Raw genomic sequence first — 18,388 nt, 5'->3', positions numbered from 1 at the left:
GTCCTGCAGCATGGAGTCAGGTGGAGATGGATAGGATAAGTAGGCTCCTGACTAGAAAGCAGGGGAACCACAGTGTCAGTGCCAGAGTACTTTGCCCCTTAATCCTTTCCCTGGCTCAGAGTTCACTCTTGGCATTTAATATCATCTTACTTCAAACAAAAGACACTGGGATCATGCTAAAGCATGAGTAATTAAAAGCAAATTTATTTGGCAGGGGTTGGATTAAACCTTTTATGCTAACTCCGCAGTTTCACAATTAGATTAAGCTAATCTTACTCTGGTCTCATGCCAGAAGTTTTGTTCTTCTCCCTTTCCCTTTGCTTATAATCCTAGCAGAAAGGTATGTTATGCTCTTTACACATGCCATTGAAAATTTTTCTTTTTTTTTTTTTTTTTGAGTAAATTTTTAACCAGCTCAGCTGGCAAATCTTATTTACAGCAAGGCCGCATGCCTGCTAATGCAAACATGAAGGATGCTAGAGGTGTATCTGGCAGAGAGAGAAAAACATGGAATGACTTCTCTGTCTACCTAAAGAAAACCACGCATTTCTTTGATATATCTATTATGCACAGCAAAACTGAAGTAAAAATTTTATATACCTGCATTTCACACTTGTTGAGATTAACACTTCTCCTTTTTTCAACATTTTCAGCAGCTTGACTATTAAGTCTTTTCCTTCCTCCCTTTGATTTATGTAGTGAATTTTTTTGCATTCCCTGTGATTTAAAAGGATGGAACAAGTTAGGAGCAATAAAATCCACACTGCTTTGTACAGCCTTATTCAAAAGAGTTACTGAGCAGCTAGAACAGCAGAGCCAGGACATGTACCCACAGCTGAAGGATGAAATGCTCAGAAGTACTCAAAGCACACAGGAATGATTCAGAGCCTAGAAAACTTTATTTACAATAATTAATTAAATTAAGGCAATCCACTCAGCTTGTCAAAAGGGGATGAAAGCAGAATGTGCAAGAATACAGATGTAGAAGAATACACAGGAATTAAGACTAGGAGAAAGGAAATAAAATATTTATAAAAATAAAGAAAATATTGATAAGGAGGAGAAGTTGCAAATACTTGTAACACCTTCATGCATCCTTGCAATTTTACAGATATTTTTAATCCCCTTTCCATCCACCCCAGGATAAAAAGATTATTATTTTTTTCTTTTTCCAACCTGTTCAGATTCTTCTTCATCATCAGCATCAATCTGTTCTGCAGCAGATGTTTGGAGATTTTCATCCTGATCACTGTTGTAGGCTGGCTCAGTGGACCCCTGAAACTGGCTCTCTAGCCCACTGGATTCCAATGAACCCTTCTTCCTGGAATTCAGCAGGGATTCATTTGATCCTAGTTTGGTGGCTTGAGATAATAGGGCTTCTTCAATACAGATCCGCTTAAGAAACAAAAGCATTGATAGAAGTTACATAAACTGTATATTTCAGTATGGCACTGTCTTGTATCAGATTTCTAGATAACGAGTAGGCTACGTTCAGTTTGCTGTGTTGAAATGAGATGTATAATGAAATGAGATGAAATGAAATGTATAAACAAAGAATTAAAGCAGTCAGAATGATTCTATATAATTTTTGGAACTGAAAAGTAAAGATACATATATATAATTATGGGCTTCAGTTTTATGGCATACCAATTAAGTCATATTTAATGTACCCTGTTAACAAATTTTCCACAAACTCTCCTTCTTAAGTCCCATCCCAAATAAGCTCAGGACCTGGAATTCAGCAAGAAACTTGCACTGGAGCTTTGTAACAAATTCTTACCAAAAATGTGTAAACAAGAAATGCTTATTTCCATCTGCTTAAGCTACATCGACTCTGGTCATTTATTATGAATTATATATAGCATATGAATCATAAAATAATAAGCTCTTTTTTTTTCTTTCACTTAAAAATATAGAGATTATATTCTCCAAAGAATATACACTATCTTCACACACAGCACTTCTGTGATTATAGTGGTATTTATAAGTACCCTAGGACATTAGTAGTTGTTTGTACTGTGCCCTAAAGTACAAGAAAGTATGGAACAGTCAAGTTTGGTTTGCTAGATATTCCTGAAATGGCTAGCTGTATTTCTTTAATTTCAGTAATGTTCCTGGAGACACTAAGCAGCATTTATGTTTTTGTTTCTTTTTTTAAATCAACATGGCCAAGGAGATGTGGTTTATACAGAAAATATATTCTTCTAAGTTGTATGCTATTTGAATGTGCAAAAGCAAGAAGTACAAGAAATGGCCTACCTTCTGCATGTCTGGACTTATATCTGAAAAACAGAACCATATATTTCATCATCAGTGAATAATCAGACAGCTATCAACCTATGTCACTGGTTTAATGCTACACTCATATCCCAATTATGAATTCTCAAAAGAGGATCAAAAGAAACAGCAATATTCACTTGAAGGTCTCTGACGAAACTGAGAAAGCAGCAGTTTTATGACATCTCCATTTGAGGTTCTGATTTGATAGCAATGATGTAATGCGGGCAGCTACTCACAGTGGCTGACTCCTGGTGTTCAATTACCAGTTGCTAAGACACTTACAGGACCAGAACCCAAGCATGGAAAAGCAAATATTAGCTTTAAGTACGAGCATTTTGTTTTCTTTGCCTCTCAGATGTGTAATTAGAAAAAGTTACAGGAGGAAAGGATACATTTTGACTTGTTCTACAAAACCAGAAACACTAGGCAAGTAAGCAGAAGAGGAAGCAGCTTACCATTTGACTTCAGAGCTTTATGGACTCTAGATGAGGGTTCTGAAAAAGACAATGTGTTTAAGCACTCCAGCATCACAAAGAAAGCTATAGCAATCTTTTCATAACACAGACATAAAAAATTTAAGCTCCTGGTAGGGAAGCCAGATCTGCTGTTCTTAATCACTCAGCTAACTCACACTCTTGGGAAAAAATTTCTTGAAATGTCAAACACAGCTGTTACCAGAGTACTTACTTACATGTTCCTAATACTAGCTAGTAGCTTCTTTTTATACAAGACACATATGTAAACTTTAAACCTATATTAAGATTCCTGATATCATAAGACTTGGTTATCATCTGCACTACTGCTCTGAGTTGCTGGACGTTTCCATATTCAAAACATAAATATGTATCAGGTATTGAGAAATATCTATAACGCACTGCTTTTAAAGTGTAAATAGCTGAATGTTACATTTTATAGGCAAAAGAGCTTCCATTTGTTTCACCTCAGAAACAGAGGAAGATGCCTAAAAAAAGCAATTAAAATTTGTTTTTTTGGACACCAATGCCACTATACAATAAATCACTACATCAGTCTCTCACTGAACCCTGTTTAAGTCATTCCCAGTACATGATGTTACACATCTCAACTTAGTAAGAAAAGTCTTTCAGTAGGTGAGCACCGTGACTGTAATATGCAGCCAGCCACTCACCTACACAGACATTCATAATGTCTTCAGGACAAAACTAACTGTAATTATGGATCTATCAACCAGGAGAGAGAAAAACAGAAGAGAACTTATGCTTAATAGAGATTTGAGAGATGGTTATGGCGGACATTACAGTAAGTAAGTAGTAATTATACTTTGAAGCCTATCTTAAGATAGAACTGCTTCTAAGACAATAATTACTTGGGAAGGGAAGAATAAGAAAGGTCAGACTTAAATAATGTGACTGGCTTTCCAGCTCATGCATTCCTCTGTCCATTAGAAAATATCAACTGTTCATTATGTATCCACCCTTAGGATTGTATTTTCATGAAATGAAATGCAAATGGTGGATATGAAAATTAAATCACAAACACAACAAAGGTTAATAAGATACTTCACTTGCATATCACAGTTACTGAGCTCTGCAAAAACTCAGTGGAATGGAAGCTAAAGACCAGTGTTACATGCACAGACTCAACCAACCCCAAACAATCCAACTTGCTTTTACTTATCATCTTCATTTATTAAAATGAGTTTATTCACCTGATTTCCTTCTCACTCTCTGTTGAGTAGTGCCTTCTTTAAGCTGGTACGATGATTTTGTTTCTCCCTCAGGGCTATAATGGAACCCTGGGTGATCTGTGGAATAAGCAGAGGCAAAAGTGTGTTAACTTCACAGGTCTCAGCACCTCCCTAGGGGCAGTGTCATCTTTCCTGTGTGATTCACACAGTGGCACATGGGAGCCTGAAGTAAAACAAGAGAGGTATGCAGCTGCAGGTTAACTTAGGCACTTGGCCGTAGAAACATTTTGCCCATTTAGTTGCACCTTGCTCCAAGACTGCCATCACAGAACACTGATAGTACAATTATAATGTTCAATTGTTTGCTGGTATCTCAGTCTGAGCCTTCTCAACCTATTCTTCACAACAACTACATAACTAAATAACAAGCTGCTTTACTCTAAGATTCCAGCACTTAACGTGTAAGATTATTATTCTCATTTCCCTTTGCTGCCAGGAATGGCTGGCAACAAAAGATCTAACACAATTTGTACCATGAAAGGCAGCAAAGAGGTACAAGAGAAAAGCCAGTGCAGAGAGAGCTGGATTCAGAATGTGAGGCAGCACCATTATGTGTGCTTCTGAACCCTGACTCCTGTGATAGGCACGGATAAACTCTTCAGTCAAACATGTGGAAAGCACAAGAAGGCTGGGTCCCAGCATGAAGCTTTCTTGTGACTGCACCATTGATACTGTTGGCTTCCATCACAGCCACAAACCCAACCGTTGTACTGCTTGGATGACAGGGCAGCCAGCACAGGCAGCCCATGCTGAGTGCCCCTGCTGGGCTCCCAGTTAAGTCTGTGCACATTGTGTCTGCCCTCACACTCCTCCAGCAGCAGGACTGCCAGTGTAAGAAAGTCATACCAGCAGTATGTACACAGATCTGCACTTATTTTTCATTCCTATCCCTTCAGTGGGCTCTAGCCAGAATGAGTTTATGCCACAAAAGCAGGAAAGACCATGCATTCAGTCAGCATGGAATAAGAAAAACCGAATAACCGGTATTTATAGAAGGTCTAATCTGCCTCTTCCTTTTTAAGCATGAGACATAACTGGTTAGATGCAGGTCCATCAACCCAGTGCCCAAAATGTCCCACAGGATCTGCACACGTTTTTCTTTTTTCCAGCAAAGTCATCATTCAAGGAACATAAACATGGCCTTCTCCCATTTCATACAGAAACAACAGTCAAAGTTCTGAAGAGAATTTTTGTTCCTTTTTGTTGTTATTTAAAATGAAAGCAAAACACAACCAACTTACGTATGGCATCCATTTCTAAAATTGCCTGTTTGGCCTGAAAGAGAGGAAAACAAACAAAAAAGGAAAATTGAAAAAGATAAACTACAAATAGAACGATTAATTATGCTGCATGTTACAAATTTCAGTTTTTTTGCTGACCATGAGTTTAATTTTTGAACAAATAAATACTGCTGACATTGCCATTTTCTCCTTATCTCTATGCATCACATATTAAGCACATTGAGAAGAATTTTGATGGCAGGATTTTACTGGAGTTTACCTTCAGAACATCACAAAAAAACCTGTTGTCCACTGCACATGAAAACTCTACCTCGTCCACTCTGCTCGTGGAAAGGAAAGACCGTGTACCTACGGTCCCCATTGAGATGGGGAATTTCTGGAAGAGATAGTGATGCACACAAGTAGATTTCGGTCACCAAAAGCTACTTTTTTTCTTTAAGGAAAATAAGCAGGATGTTTTATCAAGTGCATCAGCCCGGAAGAAAATAAACTGAAATATAATAGCTGAGATAACTTGTTTGGCCCTCTCTAGGTGCAGTTCGCTAATTTTCCACCAGGTGTCACGTGTGGACTACTATTAAATCCCTCAAATCCTGGGCAGAGAAGCCTCATAAATAGCAAGTACAAATTTGTCAAAACATGTGCAGATCTCAGAGATTTATTTGGTCAGGCTTTTTCTTCCTACAAAGAAATTATTTCTCAGAGATGAAAATGGAGCTATGATGTAATTTTTTTCACATAGAAAAAAAAATCCAAGGAGGAAAAAAAATACAAAAGTTATACAAAATAACAATCAAATAAATAGCAACAAATATTCACACTGCAAACACGAATGCCAGCATAACCATTATATCTTTAGTGAGAGCTGTCAATCACATTTATAAGAAGAAAAAAGAAATAATAAAAGCAACTGCTATTACTTTTTTTCTCATTTAACTCTGTTTTTGTTGAAAATATTATTTAACACACCTCTGTGTATGCCAGCCATAGGTAACACTTTTTCAGTCATTACAGAATAAAAATCAGTGAAAATAGTAATAGAAAAGAAAAACTTGGTAAAGAAAAAATGAGAAATAAAATCTTGCTTCCAACAAGAGTCAGTGCCAGTTGTGTCATGGCTGGAGTTAACTCTGATAGTGTGAAGGTGCAATATGTTACACTGAAAAGCACCACACAGAGGTCTAAGACAGGATTTGATAAATAAAAGGACCAGATTTCCCTACTTGTAGGCACTACAGCTATGAAGACTGTATCAGTAGGTATCTGATGACTGTGAGAAAATGTAGAACTATACCTTGTTTTCTTTGTCATAACATTTTCTGGCTCACAAAAGAAGGGCCCAGGTGTCCCAGCTAAAGATGCAGGGCCCAGGGTGGGTGTGTGCATTTGCAAAGCAAAGTGCATGCTGAAAATGCCTTCACTATTATGCTATCTAACCAGGACAGATTAAAACTAGCTTGCCAATGTCTACACATGCTGCAGTTAGTACATCTTGTTGTCATTCAGACAGGCAGTTCCAAGCCAAGGTATTCTCTTCCAGTAGAGCTTTCTGACACTGCACTGCCATTACTCATGTCTTAGTGGGCAAATCCTGATGTGGACAGTTATGCTGATAACCTAGTTAAATTCTTCTACTCACACACCAACCCCAGCACATGCTTTTAGTGGAATTAAATTTGAAGAATTTTCAAAGATATGGGAAAACAACATATTAATATCCTGGAGCCTAAACTTTCTCCAAATTGCAATGCATCTTGCAGCTAACAAGACTGCCATATGCTACATGCACATTCAAGGAGTTTTATTTATGTACTTATTATTTTTACCTTGGCAGGAATTTTAGCTGGATGGTTTTCTAGAATTAACCTCTTCAAGTGAAGAATCCAAAGTCGTTTGTCTTGCTGTGATTTTGCCTGATAAAAATAAAATTAAAATATCAGCACCACAAGAAAAAGCATTCCTGCACTATGCGGGGTTAGGAATAGCGTATGGGCATCCATCAGGCTACACAGTGTGCAAGGAGTTTTCTGTCATACCTGGACAGTATGTTGCATCTTGGGATTTTTGTAGTGGAATACACTGAAGCTGAGTGGCTCCTTTGGTATTACTTCAACCAGCATAAGATTCCCACACTGTAACAGAGAGACAGAGCACTGCAAATGATCCAGGGGGTTTCAGAGACTAAGTGACAGCGCATGATAATTTGCTCTCTGACATACCAATATGTGAGCTTTGTATGCAAACATTTCATCTCTCTTTTTTGTGATTAGCAGCAGCTTGTCAAAGAGGAACAACGTGCGCTCATTTTTGGCCCGTTGAATGCGAAACGTTCCTTCTAGAACCAGCTCCCCATAACTAGTGAGATCTGGCCCTTTCCAGTTGGTGAGCAAACTCTGTATCTCCTGCAACAGATCAAAGGAGAAAAATCGACACGCATATCAGAGCTTTCACTTAAACAGATTCAAAGATCAACCTGCTGAGGCCATTCCTGCTCTCCTATGTAACACTCGACAGTGCAAAGTCACTGTATGCTGATACTGAGGTTATTGGGTTAGGCGCACATCATAGCCAGGTGCTGGCACACCTGATGCTAAGCACAGTCTAAAGCGTGCCCTCCTGAATCCTGGGAACCTAGGAATCTGTGGGAACCTAGTGAAGAGTCTGAAGTTTCCCAGGGCCGTCTGTATTTCTGTGTCTTGTAGGCCCACCAGAGCAGATGCTCCTGTGAGGTGTTCAGGTTGTAGAGCTGTTTCTCAGAAGACTAAAAGACCAGAAGTGATTTGGTCAACTGATTGTTTAAAGATGGCAAGATTCAGTTGCATTTGTAATGTTTTGTAGACATAACAGATATTTCTCACCTTATTTATTACGTAAGAGAAAAAGGCTGGAGAAACATCTAAGAACATCTCCAAAAATCTGTGTTATTTGGCTAGGACTACTCTTGTTTCCTTAAGTAAGTGGCTCATTTTTCCTGTCAGTGGCACAGACACAAAATTTCAGCACAGTACGGCAAACTAAAAGCAGACTAAACTGTAAGTAGGGAAATCTTTTAAAACTTCCATTGGACTTTAACCTCAGCAGCATTAGCAAAGCAGACAGTTTCCTCACTCTGGGCTGGTCTCTAAGACACTGCATACAGCAATCAGCTATAAATCTTCTGGTACATTTAAGCCCAAACGCAGCCTAGGGCATACACAGGAAGAAACCCTAAAAGCACAGAGCAGCTCATTTTGGACTACATGCAAAACTATTTAAAAATAAAAAACAAACAAACAAAAAAAACCATAACAAAACGTTGCATTTTTAAGGTCCCTTAAGGAACTTGTAAATAAGTTGGAGTGTAGCACAGCAATCAGTTTCACCAGTGTCCAGGGAGCCTCGGCGCTGGAATCACTGTTGCAGTACTTTCAGAACTGCAGACAATGGCAGTGTGAGAGCTCACAGAAGACCTATCCCCCCTGTGGCTGCAGAAACAGATTTTACTTTTAGAAAGGGTAACACAAAATCTTTCCACAAGCTCATACATTTGCCAGCTCTGCACAATAGATTTATACTATGCACTTTTCCAAGAACATTTAGCCCTCTTTATTGCCAAATATTGTTGATTATCTTTAGTCAGATTATAGCAAACTGTTTGTAGAAGTCATTAGCATGCATTTCCAGCAATGTGTGGCAAAGGTTACACTGCTGCAGGCAAGACATTATCAACTGTAACCCTATTCCCCCTTTATATATAAGAAAAAAAAAATGAGGGCCAATAGGCACAGTTTATGTTAAAAGACATGAAGGAATAAAAGAATTACATGAGACAGATTTCTGGAATACTATAAGCCTATTAAGCCCTTTTATTAAAAAAAAAAAATTCTTCAAGCAATATAAATACTGCTGACAAAAGTGTAATGTAAAATGGCGATTCACTTGAACATCTGAAACAGAATGATGGATCTGTAGGAAGTCTATAAAGTAGTTTACTCTTGACAAAAAATTATTAATTGTAGCTTTCTTGTCAAAAATCTGTCACTTGAAGTGAAATTAACCTTTTCCTAGCTATTGTGTTTCTAGGTTTATATTTTTCACACACAAAAAAAAAGCCCAAGAGGAAAGTACTTGAAGAAGAAGCACAAGAAGTGTCTCAAAACAAAATTAATCAGCACAAAAAGGAGAAATCGGAAACCACAGGATTTCTGAACAAAGACATGCCCTAGGGTTGTACAGCAGCACTGTACAATTGAGGGAAAGGAAGAAAGAAAAGTTATCTCAAGTTCCATATTACTGCAAAATGAATGCTCTACAGGATGCTGCTTGCAGAGAAGAGATTTCTGAGATTTTCCTGCAGCAGCTACAACCATGGTTTCTAAGATCAAACAGCCACAGGCATACTCAATAGGACTTTAAATTTTGACTGACAAAGATAAAAGAAGATTAAACTAAAAAACGCTGATGGCATATAGCCTGACAAAAACAGCTTACCAAAACTCCAATAAAATATCTTTGGGAACTCACCTGAAGCCTGATAGCATGCTCATGCTTCCTCTTCATGTCATTTATGTGCCATGCCACTCTTTGCATTGTATCTATGGCATCCAGCACCACATCGTAGCCCTCAGTGTCCTTGTCAAGGTGATTTTCTATCTCCTAAGACAAGAAAAAGTCATTTCTAAATTATTTTCCCCAGCTTGATGCAATAACATGTTTTATCTGTAATATTTTGTTTTCACATTGCAATCATCCAAATGCAATGTTTCTGCCTTTGATTCTATTGCATGCTGTTATCAATTTGATAACAGCAGAGTGCAAAGCCTTTATGGACCGTTCAGCAGCAACTGCACTTCCAGCAGCTGACTCAAACAGAGGCACAGAAAGGTAACCCAGCACACTAAAAGGAAGAAACCTTTTCAGACAGCGCCTAATGGCTTTCTTAAAAAAAAAAAAAAAAAAGGATGTATCTACATGCTTACAAAATACTGATGGAATTACACTAGGCATTACTTTACACTTGGAGAGAAGAAAAGCATCAGATATTTTAAATAAGGATCAATGTCTTTACACTTCACTAGAATATGACTTTGTAATAGGAAACATATGTGGAAAACGTTAACAATAAAGAAGGAATTTCCGAAACTTGCTTAATTCAATTCAATGAATGTGGAAAGAGTTCCCACTTCCTCAATCATTCCTCTCCACAAAAACTTACCAATCAGGGATGTTTATATGTATTTATTCCTTTTTTCAACCACCCCCAGCAGTGCAACATGTGGAAAAAAAACTGCTTTTCATTGGAACAATATATTTTTGTACAAAATTGCTTATTCGTTAAAAGAATCTTCCATACAACTTCATAATTACAGACAATTAAAAAAGCAACTATTTGGACGCACAGACTGATTCAGTGTGTCTAAAACAATTACCATACATTCCCCAGTTAAAACATGTGCATTTGACATGAAGTGATGAAGACAGAAAGAGCTGCCATTTGTAAAAAACAAACACTCCCAAAATAAAGCATCTAAATAAACCCATTACTGCTCTAGCCATCAAGTCTTGCATCAGAAGCAGGAGCACTGCAGTGCAGCAGCCCTAAGCATGATACACTTCAAATGGGTGCTTACGTGCAAGAGTAGGTGATACTTCAGGATTCGCTGGACAGGTTTCAAGAGATAGGAGCCCAGGGGCAAGGAATGCTGCAGTGCTTCTTGCCGTTCTCTGAAGAACTTAGCCAATGTCTTGTTTCTCATGCATTCTGTCAACACAGCCACTGACCTGAAAACATAACACCTATTTTTAAGACTCTATACATTGTATGTAAAGTCAAGAACCACTGTTTCTTCTTTTAAGTTATCTTATACATTCAGTTATGTTTTCTTTCTGATATTCAGCCACTCTCATTTCTCACTGGGAAATTAAACATTATGAGCACTGCAGAATAAGACCATCATTTTTTAGGGAGCAATAGCAATGAATGACAAGATCCATCAAAGTAAAACTTCAGGTGAGCATCTGTCATTTTTTATTTTTTCAAGTTTAAAAAAAAATATCATCCTTGCTCTTCCCTCCAATTTTCAGGAGGACGGAGGGCGGCACAATGTTTAGAGAGATATATATTTAATAAACTGTAACCTGTGTTATATGAACTGTCCAAGGGGCAAATGAAGAAAGGGAATCCAGAACTCCTACCTTGGGTAGTTGGTGCAGTACTGTGTATATATATGGAAATCTTCACTCTGCATGGGGAGGAAAGGTTTACATACATTCAGATTTTGCCAGATCAGCAGCTAACACACATGCAAGACACAGACAACGACCCTAGAGTAGTTCTTCAATTCCTGAATCAATGAATTTCCCACTTTCACTGTAATAGTCTCAAAGTTAACATAGACCTAATCATTGAATTTCACTTTTTCCTTTTTAAGAAATTTCCCTAAATTTTAGAGAAAAAGAAAAAAAAACAATCAAATGAACAAGAAAACCTATATAAAAGTGTAGGAAACCTACAGAAAAGTAAGTGGCTTTGTAACAGAGCCTCCATTGTCCTTTACAATGTCATCTGAAATCCAGTCTACATCAGTGACAAAATCTGCATCTCTTAGAAAATAATAACACACACACTCCCTTCAAACCACTGAACTGTCACCTAATTTTGTGTGTGCTAAAGCACACACCTGGAAAGTTAAGTTCTGCTATATGTTCACAGCAGTTTCTGAACTACTACAAATACTTCCATGTGTGAGCACAGTCTTAGCATGAAAATGAGATGCCACAAAAGTTTAGGATTTAATTTTTTTTTCAAGTAAATTATGACTCTATGCAAGCAGGAAGTCATTACTAAAACAAGTTGCAACTAGATTTAGATGGGTTTGTGCACTTGCCTGTCACTGAGAAATACCTCACTAAATGCTGACAAGCTTCTCAGGCGAAGAGCCTGAGTTTCCTTTCTTTCTACCTCAGCACAAAATTGTTTCTCAAATATTATTTAATCTTATGTGAGAACTAGTCTCCAGAAACGTTACCACGTGCTTTTAAGTTTAAGTCTGTCTATCAGCTTCTGTCCTAAATACACAATTTCTGCAGCACATTGATGCTAAACACTAAGAAAGCACTGCAGAATTGCAAGACGTTCCTAAAATGAATGATTTCTTTTTTGAGCCCTAACCTGAAAGAAAACAATCCTCTGATGGTAAACAAGACTCTGGCTTCCTCATAAAGTATCTTTAAGACAAACTGTGACCCACTGCCCCACAATAGCTGTGCCCCTGAGCAACCTCCCAGCAGTGGTAGCTCTGAATGGTGAGACCAAATATCCAAATCCCAATGCAGAGCACCAGGAGAGAGGGTTGATGCAGGCTGAGGGTTTTGTTTCTCATTGTTGGGTTGATTTTTTCTTTTTTCTTTTTCTTTTTCTTTTTTTTTTTTTTGGGGGGGGGAGGGCGGGGGGGGAGGAAACGCTATTCATCAGAAGGAGGCAGCTGAAGCAGTTCCCTTCCCCCTCTCCCTTGTACATCAGACTGCGCTATTCATTCCTCCAGTGCAGAAGCGATTCACAACAACTATGGATGAAGCAAACTGTTACTAAACCTCAGCGTAATTACTTTTAGTGTTCCTTACTGGATTTCAATATTAACTGTTTTGAAAAATTAGTCAAGCAAACTTCTAATAAATGTTTTCCTCAAGGACTACAATCCCCCACTCATTCCCTAGCATTCTGCAAACTTCTATTACTTTTAAGCTGTTCTTTTAGATATCAATCAACTAAATTTGGTCTTAATACAATAGAGCCAAACAATTTAACTTGGTCTTTCATGCCTGAACTAATTCTGCTGTCACAGCTGGTTTTTGTGGCAGTTTACATATGCCCTGTGTCCACATTTAAAGACAACAAGCTTCTGTCACAACTTATTAGTGTTCAAGCCCAGAACTTGCGGTGACAGCTACAAACCATCCCAGTGCAAAACCAAACATTAATGAAACTCAGAGCATTGCATCCATGACACAACAATCATTAGCAAACTAGCTAGTACTCATAACAAGTTAGGGTGCCTAGGAAAGAGCATTTTGATGAAATTCAGTGAGATGGAGAAGGGTAGTTTATTTTATATGTGCATATAGAATCATAAACTCATAGAATGGCTTGGGCTGGAAGGAGTTTAAAGATCATCCAAATCAAGCCCCCTGACATGGACAGAGTTGACACCCATGAAATTAGTCTGTCCAAGGTCCCATTCAATCTGACACTGAACTCCTCCAGGGATGGGGCACCCACAACTTCCCTGGCCAACCTGTGCATGTGCTCACCAATCTTCGAGTAAAGAATTACCTTCTAGCATCTAATCAAAATTTCCCCTCTCTTAGATTAAATCCATTCTCCCTTGTTCTATCACTATCAGACCCTGCCTATAAGCTCCCCTCAAGTTCTGGAATGCTGCTATGAGGTCTACCCAGAGCTTTCTCTTCTCCAAGCCTAACAAGCCCAACGCCCTCAGCCTTCCTTTGTAAGAGTGGTGCTTCAACCCTCTGATCATCCTTATGGCCCTTCTATGGACTCACTCCAACAGCTATGCATCCTTTCTGACTCAGGGGCCTGAGGCCTGGATGCAGTACTCCAGATGGGAATTCACAATGACAGAACAGAGGGGGTACAATTCCTTCCTACTTCCTGCTGTCATCCCTCTTTTAATGCAGCCCAGGATACTGCTGGCTTTCTGGGTTGCAAGCACACACTGCTAGCTTGTGTCCAGCTTTTCACCCACCAGGACCATGTATTAATAGAAAATTTTCATTTAGGGGCTTACTGTTATACCAGTAACTGAGATAAATTCCCATGGCTAAAATCACAGAATAATGCAATTTATAGAATGACTTCACAAAGTACAGAACATTTTGTGAAAAATATCATTTATATATATGTATTTACATACTCATACTCATCTGTCTACAATGACGTGAAAGGAGGTTGTGAAAGGTGATTGTGGCAAGGTGGGGGGTGGTCTCTTCTCCCTTGTAACCAGTGATATAATTAAAGGGAATGGACGCATGTTGCACCAGGGGATGTTCAGGTTGGATATTTGGAAAAACTTATTCTCCAAAAGAATGGTCAGGCACTGGAACAGTCTGCCCAGGGTGGTGGTGGAGTCATCATCATTGGAGGTGTTCAAGAAACATTTAAATGTTTAGAAGGACATATTTAGATGTTATGAGGGACATAGTTTAGTGGGGAAATATTGGTGATAGGTGGATGGTTGGATTAGATCATCTTGGAGGTCTTTTCCAACCTTGGTGATTCTGTGACTCTTCTTCCAGGCCAATCCTCACCTCACCACAATCTCTCTTCAGGCAGTTGTAGAGAGCAACTTTCCCCTCAGCCTCCTCTTCTCCAGATTCAACAATCCCAGCTCCCTCAGCCGCTCCTCATATAACCTGAGCTCCAGATCCCTCATCAGCTTCGTTGCCCTTCCCTGGACACACTCCAGGGCCTTGATGTCCTTCTTGCAGCAAAGGACCCAAAACTGAACACAGTACTTGAGTTGTGGCCTCACCAGCACTAAGTACAGGAGGATCTCCCTGCTCCTGCTGGCAACACTATTTCTGATACAAGCCAGGATGCCATTGGCCTTCTTGGCTACCTGGACACACTGCTGGCTCATGTTCAGCCAACACCCCCAGGTCCAATTGTTCCACGCAGCCTTCCAGCTACTCTGCCTTAAGCCTGTAGCATTGCCTGGGGTTGTTGTGGCCAAAGTGCAGGACATGGCACTTGGTCTTGCTGAACTTCATCCTGTTGCCTTCAGCCCAGCAACCCAAACTGTCCAGATCCCTCTGTAGGGTCTTCCTGCCCCCAGGCAGATTGACAATTCCTCCCAACTTAGTGCCATCTGCAAACTTACTGAGAGTGAATCTCAATCCCCTCACTCAGGTCATCAATAAACGTATTAACCAGAACAGACAGCAGTACTGACCCTTAGGGAGCACCTCTTATGTTGAGTCACCAGCTGGACTTGATAATAAAACAAACGCACTGATCTAAAATATGCTCTCTAATTCATTTTCCAAGAACCACACAACTGCTCTTCCTCAGCCTGAGGAAGAAAGCCACACTGGTCAGAATGGCCATTCTCCCATGGACTGCCTGGTCACCCAACACACCTCTACATCTCAAGAAGAGTCCTCCAGTTTGCACACATGGCTGATGCTACCTACTTTACAGCAGACTTCCCACAGACAGCCCTGAATTACTGGGGCACATCAGGGCACTAGCTATGCAGGCTAAAGCCAGTACTGTGAACTACATTTAGAAACAGCAGAAGAACCAGAACTGAGATGGATTTAATATATTTCTATCAACCCTTTCACACTGCAAGTGTAGCACTAGCTATGCTCACCAATATTTCTTTGGACAGTCTTATGCTTACTCAGTCTAAAAGTCATTACATTCACCTTAGCTGTCTTCATATCAGATTAAAAGTGATCTCTGCAGGGAGACTGGAATTGCTCCAGAGACCATTTCACGTTTGGAGGCCCAAAGCTTTTAGGGCAGATGATAAAAACACTGAGATCAATGCCAAACGTTATCTGCACTGACTACAAGTCACCCTGAAGAGCAAAGCCAAGCACAACAGGATCCCAGCTATACTTAGTTTGTCCCCTGCTGCTGAATCAACTCACAGCGTGACTCCTGCATGTGGAGTGAGGAGCCAAGCACAGGACTACATCCCCAATCTCCTCTCAACTCTTGGTGCACTTTGCTTTTTTATAGCCATAAAAGGCATTTTAAAAGAAAATCGAGACTGAAAAAAATGAGCTGAGTGAGAGCGTGAGCTGAAGCCAATTGCCTGGATCTCCTCTTCATTAGTGAGATGTTAGATTAGAGTAATTCTTCCTTTCCCCTTGGTTAAGCTGTTGGTTTGTCTTTCAGAAAACATATGTTCTAAATTTCTGAGGTGCTGAGTGAGAAGAGTCATGCGCCAGAATTAAGCTTTCTTTTACAACTACTCACTTAAATGCAAATTTGTGGAATATTGAAGTCAATCTTGTAATTAAGATTGGCATCATTACTACAAAAATGAAAGACCGAATTGGCAAGAAAACATATAAACAAACATATATATGAACAATTATACTATAGAGAAGCTTATTCTGAAACCTTTTGTCAGCCTCCGATTACAGTTATCAGCAAACATCTTCAAGATGTTTAATGTACTAGAATTAATATAATTCTTCTAAACGACAAGAAAGGTCCAAGGGCTGGTGGAAACTACAGTACTGCACTGCAACTCTCAGTGGCAGGTTATTTCAGTGCAGCAGCACTCCCACAGTGATTAAATAAATTCCCATTCAAGATAGTTAAAAGCAGTAATACACAATCAAACCACAAATTAAAAAAAAATGTGTTTTTCTGCATTTGTGTCTATACCGTGTCCATGGGTTATAACTGATTTAAAAAAATAACAGAAACAGAGAGGATTAGTATAATGTTGTAAGTTGTTACTAAATATTTATATCGTATTACAACTTTGTATGGTTACTTTATCTGTTAGTGAGTTTTAAGTTACTGTCTGCTTTACCCTGAAGACATCTTGCTGAAGTCTGTTAACAAACAAAAACTACCATTTTAGGAGTTATTTACTTTGGGCAATGAACACAATAAAGGATAAAGACTCAAATCCACAATTACGGGTCTTTGTCAAAGCATGCTAATGTGATTTGATAATCCTTACTGTATTTCCTTCAGAAGCAAAAGATGCAAGGCTGTTTACTATTTAAACATGAATGCCTTACACAGGAAACACAATGGTATCTGACTGCACAAGGGAAGTATGAAAAGCTACACAATTAATTTTACTAAGCAAAACCTAGTAACACATTCAAGTTCAAAGAAACAATCCATCAAAATCAGTCTAAATACTAGATGCTACAAAAATAAGTTCACTAGACGTTTACAGTAATAGCAACCATTTTAGTTCCAAAAAGCTCCAGTCACTTTAACCATAAGTATTCTATTATTTATGCAAAGCAATTCTGTGTTATTTCACGCCAATTCTGGAGAAATGGCAATTACTTTATTCACTGACTGAGTTTCATGTAATGCAAAGAGCAAACATGGTACCTACAGTGAATGCTTGATTATACATTCAAAATTCCTAACAACTAAGCTATTCACAAGTGAATAAGTAGGGGGGGGGAGGGGGGAGACCATACTAGAGCCAGAGCTAGCTTAACCAAAGCACAGTTCCACTAAAAACATTTAAGAAGCTCCACTGGAGCTACATCCATTAGCTAAGGCTGTGAGCTATGACTTCAGTATATTATCCCTGTGTGCAAGTCACAGTGAAGATCTAGCACACTCAAAGTAATCAAACAATAAATGGCTGAAATCCCATAAGGCTTTAAGGACTGTGTACAGCCAAAAACGGCTGTTTTACTTCCACTACTCAATGTTGAGAAGATATAAGCAACCAAGAATGGACAACTGGAGCCTGTTAAGACAGTCACCAGTTACTGTAATGACATTTTCACAGCCAAAAACAGAACTATGCTGTATTTTGGTATTGTTTTATTTTTCTTTTAAGCATTTGCACTCATCTGGATGAAGTTAAAAAATGCTCACTAGGACTGCAATCTCCAGCAATTTCTGAGCCATCAGGCAGCTGCTTGCCAATAATACAAATGCTAAAAACATCTGACAAAGGGAACAAAAAGCACAAGCAATTGATGATACACAGATGGATTTTGGAACTAGTGTCCAGAAAGTCTATCAGAGAACTTCTTTCAGGTGGCAAACCCAACTGAGGGAGCAACTTTTTCTTGGATTTACTGTTATCACTTGCATCACTTGTTTCGTGCCTCAGTCAGTAGTAGTCTCAGATACATGCATTCCATATGGCCGAAAAATCTATGAACTCCAAATTGTGACATCTGCAAATATCTGGAAGACCTCATAAATGGTCTTCAGCACAAGAACAACTTGTGTGATTTAGCAAGGCATGACAATGCTGTCTACATTTTCCTTATTGCAGTACCCAAAGGAATATTTGGGACCCTCAGCTGTGGAATGCCTCAATAAAATCAGCAAATCATAGGGGAATTTATATTGAGTGGGAATTCTGAAAGTCTTCTGTAATATGCCCTTCGTAGAGCAGTGCCAGTTAGA

At 38.9% G+C, this 18,388-nt stretch overlaps 1 protein-coding gene across 4 annotated transcripts in view; it reads right to left on the bottom strand.

Annotated features, from left to right (window-relative positions):
• The window catches only part of PLEKHG1 (pleckstrin homology and RhoGEF domain containing G1), a 521,486-nt gene that overhangs the window by 5,045 nt on the left and 498,053 nt on the right, over positions 1 to 18,388 (bottom strand). For all 4 annotated transcript variants that reach the window (XM_065732026.1, XM_065732045.1, XM_065732035.1 and 1 more), the window contains 12 exons: positions 11,422 to 11,468; positions 10,857 to 11,007; positions 9,751 to 9,882; positions 7,467 to 7,649; positions 7,284 to 7,379; positions 7,074 to 7,160; positions 5,248 to 5,281; positions 3,968 to 4,063; positions 2,736 to 2,774; positions 2,260 to 2,282; positions 1,177 to 1,395; positions 601 to 717 (listed from right to left, as the gene is read on the bottom strand). In XM_065732026.1, coding sequence (XP_065588098.1) covers positions 601 to 717; positions 1,177 to 1,395; positions 2,260 to 2,282; positions 2,736 to 2,774; positions 3,968 to 4,063; positions 5,248 to 5,281; positions 7,074 to 7,160; positions 7,284 to 7,379; positions 7,467 to 7,649; positions 9,751 to 9,882; positions 10,857 to 11,007; positions 11,422 to 11,468 — 1,224 coding nt within the window. The remainder of the gene's footprint in view (positions 1 to 600; positions 718 to 1,176; positions 1,396 to 2,259; positions 2,283 to 2,735; positions 2,775 to 3,967; positions 4,064 to 5,247; positions 5,282 to 7,073; positions 7,161 to 7,283; positions 7,380 to 7,466; positions 7,650 to 9,750; positions 9,883 to 10,856; positions 11,008 to 11,421; positions 11,469 to 18,388) is intronic.

Source organism: Cyrtonyx montezumae, unplaced genomic scaffold (genome assembly GCF_038088225.1).
Source record: "Cyrtonyx montezumae isolate F1298 unplaced genomic scaffold, pur_monq_1.0 scaffold_0, whole genome shotgun sequence".
Taxonomy (NCBI): domain Eukaryota; kingdom Metazoa; phylum Chordata; class Aves; order Galliformes; family Odontophoridae; genus Cyrtonyx; species Cyrtonyx montezumae.
Note: the sequence above shows the minus strand (reverse complement) of the source record. Positions and strands in the feature narration are given on the sequence as shown.